We start from the raw sequence: 10,202 nt of genomic DNA on the forward strand, positions 1-10,202 counted from the left end.
CTCTGACCCTCCTTGGTGATAAAATCCAGATCTCTGAAAACAGAACCAAAAAAGGACACCTGCATCTGTTTTTCTTGATCTTTTATCAAACAAGAATTAAAAGAACAAAGTTTATTAAAAGTTTTAAAGAAAAATGTGTGTATTAAAAAAAAAACAAAGTTGAGAATCTTGACAGAAAATGATTTGCAAAACTTAGTGTTCTTCCAAGAAATACCTATTTCTCCTGCCATCTAGTATTTGTGCCAAACAAAATCATTGGAAAATGACTAAAATCAAAGGTAACCCACATCACAGATTTCTTAGTAAATGTCTGTAAGAACTTTTCGAGTTTTGATGATTTGTGGAACGTTTTATTAATATTTTCTTGAAGATTTTATGACTTGGAAAATGTAACTCTCAAGAACAGTTCTTGCTGTTTCCATTTGCATTGAAGTTAGTAAATCAAAAATACTGTGGAAATATATTTTGCCTTTAAAAATCCTTTGCATATGTAACTGATTATTTGATATTTAAAAATTGCATATATTTTATTTCAGAAAAATTCCAGTTTCAGAAAAAATTTTAACATTTAGGGAATCTTCATAAAGAGTTATTTTGAGAAACTATTAAAAATGAAGGACTCTTAAAGAACACACCAAAATTTGATTAAAATGTGGATAATACATAGACAAGATAAAGAATCTTACTAGATCTTATTTTTAAGGATAGTAAGTTTCTTAATATTCAAAGTGAAACTACTAAATTGTTTACATGAGCAAAAAGCAAACCATAATTATATTCAGGTAATAAAAATCTTCACATGAAAGTTCCTAAACCCACTACACAAAGTGAAAAAAATAACTTTTAAGTTCTGATTGTGCACATTTTGTTCAAAATGTTTATATTAATTTTAAGTGGTTTTCATTGTAGCTCTCAATGACTAGTGTTTTATGGAAAAGACAGCTTCATATAAAATGCAACTATAATCTTACATGGGATAATGGTGTTTTATTATGTGTAGTTTCCCTTTTATAGTTCAAGTTGCTTCTGAGTTATATATGTTCAACTTACTTTATATCTTTAAATGGGCAGAAAAATGAAATCAACTACAGCACCAATAATAAAAAAAGTATAAAATTGAAAATGTTGATAGTTAAAATGAACTTGGTTTATATTTATAAATCTATTATTATTTCTAGGATATTTACTATTTAAGAGTTTTTAATTGTTCGTTTATGACAAGGATAAGAATGGTGTGATGTATAAAACATTAAGCGTGAGGAGAATGGGCTTTCAAAGTGGACATTTGCCACTTGAGTTATTATTATCAATATTAGTCTTTAAGAAGATACAGAGTCAGAATGAATTAATTTTGTGATACATTTTGAGAGGTTACAAGAAGTTTCTTTCTGGGACAATCAAAATATTATCGTAGCAATTCAGGTTGTCAGTAAAAGCTTAAACAAATTTGCTGATAATCCTGTTAATGACCTAGGTCAAGTGTTAACTGTTGTGGGTTATAAAATAGTGAAATTAAGGTTTCTCCTACCTCCAGGCAAATAGCACAGTTATAACTGTTGGGGGGAAGTAGGGGCAAGCTATTAAGAGAGCTATTAAATTACAAAAATGTATAACGCATTCAATTATTTAGTCTAGAATGATAAAATACTATTAAAAGCAAATGTAAACCCTCCTTTTAAAAAAAATCACCTATAAAGATATGACAGCTTAATTCTCTATTAATGTTTCATCACAATGTATTATTATTTGAGTATCAGTAATTATATATGAAAATGATGCCAATTCGTAGTAATTTTTTAAAAGGGAAAAATCTGATATTTAAATGTTTAGTGTCTCCATCATTTATTTACCCAATATTCCAAGGGAAACATACAGTGTTCATCTTCAAGTTTTACTTTTAATCTTTAAACAATCACACAGTCTCCTCTAGTACTTATGCAATTTATGAAATATATTTCATACAAATGGTGTCCCCACCACTCCAATAAGCAATATATAAATATGCAGATTGAATTTTATTCACTTTTACTTTGAAAACTGTGATTTCCAATGTATTATTTGTTAATTTAACTTACAAACACTTTTGGATAGAAAAATGATTTACTGGATTATGTACTGGTGAATAAGCAATGTATTCTGCCTCAGAATGCTTCAAATGCAGAAAAGTATTCAAAGAGAGTACTTTATCCAATGCTAAAAGAGACTGAACTAGTAATAGTTGATTATTTATATCAACTTTTAAACTCTGTAAAATTATTTTTATTTATCATTATCATCATCCATCTGGGATGGGAACAGGAGCAAAGATATAAACTTTTCTAATAATACATAGTGTAACAATCTTATTTTGTCATGAAAAGTAGTTGATTTTCACTGAAAGTCTCTGTTGGTATTATCATGTAAACAGAACTGATAAAATTTTAATAAAGTTCCATACAGCTTTTGTAAAGCTTCTGTTTAATTATATAGGCCAATTTTGATTTAAAGGATCATCAGAATTATAAATTATAAATAATTATCTTCAAAGAGGTTAGTAATAGTATCACTTGGAATCATTTTATTGAAAGCAATTAGAAAGTTATTGGTAACTGGTAAAATAAAAGTTCATACTAAACTTTTTCCTGTTTTTTCTCTTATTATAGACCCATAGTATCTCAATATTGATATTTGATTATGAAATCTCAAATTTTAAAAGTCACACAATGTCAAGTTTCCTAGCAATTAACTCAATGGCTTGATTTTTGTTCTCTCTAATTTCATGATAGATTGCAGAATAAATTCTAATAAATTTTACTAGTAAATTTTACTAGTAAATTTCTAGTAAATTTTCTATAGTGTTGAAATATAATTTTAGCATAGTATTCTAAATGCAACTGAGCATTTCGTATTTCAGTTCTCAAAATTTCTATCAGAAAGCTATATTAATGAGATTCATTTTATCATTATTCCTTCCACCCAATATAGGAATTTTCAGGAGCATTGCTTTTTATTCAAATGACACTGTTAGAAGAGTTGCATGGAAATCTTAGCACATACTTAGATCTTAAACTTTTCATGTTGTTCAACTGTACTACTAAGACCCAAGCTATTGTATTAATATTTGAAATCTTACTCAAATATTATGCAAGTTAAATCATTCATTTTAAATTTTATTTCAAAGCTTCCCTTCATGACCTCAGAAGAGAAAGGAGATACTACGCACAGATACATGATCTGGAAAGAATAATCCAATAAACAATAAACTTTTGCCTAAGCAAATGAAATGTAATTATGTCAGGTTTCTGAATATATTTACCTTTTATACACATATTGTTAATGTGTAACTGCCTTGTAATAATATGCATTATATACACAGATATACATAACGTATGTCTTAAAAGCAATTTGCATTTGATTATTCCTTTTTCATTAAGTTAACATTCATTAATTTTATGTGTGTCAACAAGTTTAAAGGACTTTTTTTCTCTCTTGCAATTTACTGAAAAGTTATGTTTTGCACAAAAATACTGACTCTTAGCTATATCCCTCTGTATGATTAATTCACTAAAGTCCATTATCTAAATAGATTATAAATATTCCATCTGAAAAAATTATTTGTCATAGCAATATGGGAATAATATTACTATTTTTCTTACTATTGTCATTACTTTAATAACTTCAAAAATACAAAAAGAATGAACACTAATTTTAACTTACTGATATGTAACTCATTATAGAAATAACTACTCTTGCTTTTCATTCATAAAGAATGAGTGACCATTACTTTCATATAAACATTTTAATTAGTCTTATAAAAAATAGCACTTGAATGTAAGATCATTTTGTGATCCTTTCCCAATTAAAAAAAAGACACAAAATTTTAATGAAATCTGCCACATTGGTAAAAGCAGTCCCTAAGTGAAGAATGAAATTAAACTGCTCTATTAGCAGCGAAAGTAGGTCACCAAATACGAGAGGCAGTTTTTATATTTAATTAAAAAGCTTCTAAATATTTTTGAGTTTTCACTTGTGTTTTTTAAAAATAATATATACAATATACAATGGTACTGGCTTGCCAATATAGTATTTAGTGAGTGCCATAATATATAATGCAGTTTTGCACATCAATTGCTCAGTATTGCTAATTTCAAAATAAATTGCTAAAGGTTGTTATAGGTTCAAAATGATTAAGAGGAAATAAAAGTTGTAAGTGTTGCTTTAAAGCAATCAGTTATTCAGAGAAGTTCGTCTTAAGAGTTAGTGATTGTATTCACAAATCATTAGGAATGGATCACAAAAGGTATACAGGAAAAAGGCAATGTATCCACTAAGCACACAGTCTTATAGGAAATATTAGGTTTGCACTTTAATCCATTTTGAAAAGGGATGAATGCCCATTATGAGGAAAATAAATAACCCAACATTAAGGAAATACCATTTGCTGCATATGAACATTCTTTCTTAATTTCCTATTTAGTTATTTACTACACCTACTCAGGAGATTTTCACTATTCATTAAATACACTCTCCTATTGGTATATAAGCCCTTAAACAAAGAAAATCCAATCCAAGCTTATTGTAATTCCTGCAAATATTACTTATGTTAATGTGGCATATGCTGCTCATTAGAACCTGTACCATAGAGCAAACCACCGCCTGGCGGGATACACATCACTTCAATACAGCAGTTGCAACATAAATACACACACACACACACACACACACACACACACAGACTCTCTCTCTCTCTCTCTCTCTCTCTCTCTGCTTCAACAAACTCTGATTTCCATTTAGTCCATTCATAAATGCCATGATCCTAAGTAAGAACAACCTGTCATTACCTTGAAACATACTAAAGAATCTATAGAGAGGAAGGTGGAATTTTCTTTTAAACTTCTCAGAGTACTACATGATCATAATTAGAAAATAGAATACTGCCATGGCTATTTGGCAATTAACATACTGGGTTGTAAAACTGGAGGATTTTTCTTTCTGCTTAAAATTGGCAAACAAGGTAATTGCTTGAGTCGGTATCAGATTAAAAACACATTTTAGGTTTAAGCAAGACGAAATTATCTCTTAAAGTGTTTTAAAAGACAGCCGAAAATAAAAGCACCTCTTTAGTTTACTCTGAGAGCAAACTGCTTTATTCGGAGGCACCTCGACGACCTGAAAAGGCTTGGGTGAGAACGTGCTTGGAAGAGCGTTAGCCCCTCAGGGCAGGGCTTTGCGAGTCTGCTGCACCTGGCTTACCTTCATTGGAAGGTTGGAGAATCAGTTCCCCGAAGCAGTTGAGAACAGAGCAGCTGAGAAGGAGGAGGATGGAGAGGTGACAATCCATGTTGCTGGTGCAGAGGGCAGTGAGAGGAGCATATCTCCATGAAGCATGCCACTGATGTGAAGGGGAGCGCTCTGATTGCTGGAGAAGTTACCATGCTCCGCTCGCAGGCTGATGTCAAGTTTGACACTGGAGATAAGGAGGAGTCTGGCTGCCTTTCCACGAACCTCGCTCAGGGACTTCTCTGGGTCCTAGTGCCGTCGTAAGCGAGCGCTGAAGAGGAACAGGATAGTACGCGGGGCTCATAGCGCTGCAGCAAGGAGCTGGGGAGGAAGGGGGTGGGGGTCGTCGAGGGCGTCATCCAAGGGGCAGGAAATCCAGAAGTTATGGGGGAGTGGAGGTGGAGGGTGAACGGTGGGGAGAGTAAAACACCCCCTTTTTATTTTCAGTGAAAAGCAGCTATTTTATTGTTTGCAGTACATGCTCTTGTGGGTTAGTTCTCTGGAGAAACCAGAAACCCTGATAGGAGTGTCATATAGCAGAGTGAGTGGAAAGAAACTGAAAAGCCAGATAAATGTTTGTTATTAGGAGAACAGGAGCCTTTCATTTAAAAAAAAAAAATCAATCAATGTTGATTGTATTCAGAGGAAAATTAGGACGATTCCTTCACTACGTGATCATAACTCCTTGCAAATCCTTTGTTGTGCAGAAAGACACTAACATGTACCCCAGATCAGAAAGTATCTTCACTTCTACACCGAGTGATATCAGGACTTTTAAAAGAGATTTGGCATAAGGCTTCAGTGTACATACAATGAATGCACTTTGCTTTCCCAAACTGGGAGGTAATCCTCAGCATCCTAAAGAAGTGAGCAAACCGAGCCCTAGGAAAAGCTGCAGGTCAGCACCCATCCCTTGTTCTATGCTTTGGGTATAAATAAATATAATAGAGATCAAGCCTGAAAGTTCTTGATAGCACTTCACTACCCTCCCTCCTTCACCACCTAGCATTAGGATCTCTGGGTTCTGTGAGATAAATAACACATAATTCACCACTCCTCATTTAGCTTTTCAGCCACTTCCAATCTGATAATAGTTGGATGTTGTTCTACTTTAGCATTTCCAAATCCAAAGGCTAAAAAATAGTGTCCTTGCACCTTCTCACTTACTTTATACCAGGGCTATAAATGGTTTCTCTCATTTCCAGTTCCCTTGCTGAAAACAGGATTACGATCTATTTCAGCCAAATAATTTTGTCATTTATATTTTGAGAACTATTCTTGTTTATCTTTAAAACACTCCCCCCTCCAGAAAACGTTTACTCAAATATTCTCCTGCCCATCTGTCTTTTCCTATTCTAAACGGAAAATAAGATTCTTATATTCCTTGCACAACTCTAGAAAGTAAAGGTAAGCTGACAGCTGGAAGATCAGTGATCAATTTTAGAGCTTTTGGTTGTGGAATCTAAATAAGGGTTTGAAAAGCCTTGCTAATAAGACATTCTTTTCACCAACACTCTATTTTTATTAAGAGAGAATGATTTTCACACGAATTTAAATGAGTGGTTTCTGATAATGTTTGTTGGCTGGAATTGGGGGTTTGGGGGTGGGTAGCTAGAGGAAGCCGGGGAAAACAGTGACTTTGCTCACTTTTCTAAGTGTGCCTTGTTACTTTATATCTCTAACTTCTTCCCACATTATGTCACCCGAGGCTGGAGAACCCTCTTCAAGTGCCAAATCTGTCAGAATTGAAAATAATCACAGATACTGGGCAGAGGATTCAGATAGTGGTGACTCTGGCATTTTTAAAAGTTCCAGCACAACTTTAGTCTTTCCATAAGAAGCAGTTCTATTGTTATAGGATTAGATAAAATGTTTATGAGACGTGAAGGAAAATCAAGTCTTACTTGGAAGTGACAATTTTAAAACATTTGGAAAAACATGCCAATGTGCTGATACCCATGAACACGGGCTTCTCCTCATACTACTTCTCTTTTCACACTTAAACTGCTTATCACTGTGGAAAGAGGCATTCATTTTTGAGGGAAACTCCAATAGTGTAAAAATGAGTAAAAAGGCATTCCTGGCCTGGGAATAGAATGGGAATCATATAGGATTTCTTGATTATAGACTCTCTAGGTCAAGAGACATCATACAATAAGAGTTTCCATAATCTGAATGCCATTCTGAACAGACCTGAAAGGAGTAAGGCCGGCAAACAGAAGTGTGCAAGGAATTTGGCCAAAATAGAAGTAGGAAAGACAGAAATGTGGGCAGCTGATTCAGGGACGGCCTCATCAAAAAAGAAATAACTGAGTTGTAGTTTGAAGGATGAGCAGGAGTTTGCTAATTGAAGGATGGTTTAGAAGGCACTGCAGGCAGGCAGATGGAACATAAACAAAATCGTAAGAGTTTCCAAGTGAAGGCAAAAGAAAGCATCTGGCATGTATAGAGCAAAGAGTGTGTGTAATGCAAAAAGGGCCAGGATACATGAAAGAGAAGGGAAGGCAGGGACAGAATGCTAGGAGATCTTCCAATGGTAGATTAGACACTACAGAAATTTATATGCCACGTGTCAGTAATTTTACAATATATTCTAGATGAAAGAGAGACATAAAAAGCTTTTCAGCAAGTAAGAACATGATCATATCTGAGTTTTTGGAAAACATTTTATGGCAGCATCGAGAGAAGGGTCTCCACCTGTGGTGTCTGGACCACCTGCTAGCGAAGTACCTGGGATACTTATTAAAAGTGCATATCCCGTCTACCTACCACAGACTCACAGAATCTGAATCTCTGAGTTTAGGACCCATGAACTTGCAACTTGACAACCTCATCAGTGATCCTTTTGATCCCTGACATTTGAGAACCACTGCTATGTGTGAAGGAGGCAAAATCAGGCAGAATAGTGAGATTTGAAGCCATTTTTAATTAACTAAGGTAAAAAGGAACTGAACTGGAATCCATCTAAGAGAAAGAAGGAGCATAAAGATGAAACTAAAATACATGTTTAAGATGAAACAAACCCTATTCTCAAAGGGGGGAAAAAAATGAACTTAGGGGCTGAAGAAGAGGGAGATGACTAAGACATCTGCAATATTTAGTTCCTCTAATAGTTCAGCTCAACAGAAGGTGAGTGCCTAACATGTGCCTGATTGTGTGCAAACACTGAGGGCAAAACACATAAATCAAGTAATTTAGAATCACGTCGAGAAATTATGCCAGTGTTAGACAGAGGTACATGCAGAGTACAAGGTGGAGGCATATGGGTAATTGGAGTTAGGAATCAAAGGGAACTTCTTAGAGTTCCCGTTGTGACTCAGTGGTAACAAACCTGACTGTTATCCATGAGCATGTATGTTCAATCCCTAACCTGGCTCAGTGGGTTAAGGATCTGGGCATTGCTATAGGTCGAAAATGCTGCTCAGATATGGAGTTGCTGTGGCTGTATCGTAGGCCATTAGCTGCAGCCTGGGAACTTCCATATGCTGTGGGTGCAGCCCTAAAAAAAGAAAGGTGGGGGGGGGGGACTTCCCTGTAGTAGAAAGCAAATCACTTCCCTGGAATGACTCCTGGAAAGATGTGTCTTGAAGAAAAGAGTTCTGAGAAGAGAGATTAAACATGAAAAGCATGCTTTTTGGAGGAAATAGCACATATTTCTATTACTGGAGCATTGTTTGGAGGCACTGTCAAGGGTATAGGAAAGAAGGGACTGGAGAATTAGGCAGGATCAAGGTTATATGAATTCTGTGAGTGTTCTGAGGAGCATGGACTTGAGGGTGATGTGGGGGGAAAAAGAGTCATATTTGATGAGCATTTTTAAAATATGGCTTTTGACATAGTTAAGTGGGGAGGGTAAAAAGGAAGCAAAAACACCAATTAGGAACCTTTTGCAATAGGATAGGCAATATCATGCAGAGGTAGAAGGGGAGGCTCTTGAATCAGACTGATGTAGGTAACTGCCCTGGCTCTGTTACTCTTAGTAAAATTCTAATAATAACAGATCCTATCTCACCGGGATGTTGTAAGGATTATATGAGATTTGGGATGGTACAGATAATGCGTAAGCCTAGTGCCTGACACATTAACATCATTCAATACATTTTTTTGGTCTTGATCTAGAGGGTATGGTATTAAGCAGTGATGGTAGTACTACAAATCACACAAATGTAAACTGGTGAAGTTGGCAAAAAATAAACTTCATTGATTGATTATGAAGTATATATACATGTATGACTGGGTCACTTAGCTATACAGTAGAAATTGACATAACACTGTAAATCAACTGTAATGGGAAAAAAATCATTTAAAAAAAGAAATGAGGTAGATGGAAATGCCTAGGAGGCCTTTCAATCTGTGGCTTGAGTGAGGAGATAGTCAGGAATGCAACAAGAGGCTTGAGAAGAGAGAATGCCCATGAGACATAAAATTTCTATTTTAGTTTAATATAGGTGAGATGACCTAAGGGAAAGCCAGGGGTAGGACAATCAAGTAAACTGTTAGGAGACAAAGACTTTAACTGGAATTGTTCCTTCGGAAATAATTTCCTCTGCAAAGACATTTGGTCCTCTAGATCTGAAGATGCTGAAACTGGAGATATAGAGAGCTGACTCTACTGACTGTATTCATTGTGCTTCTAACTGTATGTAAGAGACCTGAGCATCCATATATTTTGGTATTCAATTGGGTTCTGGAAAAAAATCTCTAAAGGATTATGAGAGAAGGATGACTGTAATTAGTATTTTAAAAAGTTGGTTCATTCATAAGCTATGTGTTGGCAGAAAGATCAGCTGGCCAAGGATGAAACGCTAGCATATACTGATACAGGCATACCTTGTAGATACTGCAGGTTGGTTCCAGACCACAGTAAAGCGACTGTGGCAATAAAGCAAGTCATGCAATTATTTTTTGGGTTTAACGGTGCATATAAAATTTATATTTACACT

The 10,202-nt window shown here is 34.9% G+C and overlaps 1 protein-coding gene across 5 annotated transcripts in view; it reads right to left on the reverse strand.

Moving 5' to 3' along the window:
* EPHA3 (EPH receptor A3) overlaps positions 1-5,448 on the reverse strand; it is a 351,064-nt gene extending 345,616 nt beyond the window's left edge. For 4 of the 5 annotated variants that reach the window (XR_014822332.1, XR_014822333.1, XR_014822334.1 and 1 more), the window contains exon 1: positions 5,233-5,448. Coding sequence is in view for 2 of the 5 variants with exons in the window: in XM_021068363.2 (XP_020924022.1) it covers positions 5,233-5,320 (88 nt within the window). In the remaining 3 variants the exon portion in view is untranslated. 5 annotated transcript variants of the gene reach the window in all.
* Positions 5,449-10,202: the final 4,754 nt, after the last annotated feature.

This window comes from Sus scrofa, chromosome 13, assembly GCF_054392235.1.
Source record: "Sus scrofa isolate SSC_HxYL_T2T_F1_AM1 chromosome 13, Sscrofa_HxYL_maternal_Yorkshire_Landrace_v2.0, whole genome shotgun sequence".
NCBI lineage: Eukaryota > Metazoa > Chordata > Mammalia > Artiodactyla > Suidae > Sus > Sus scrofa.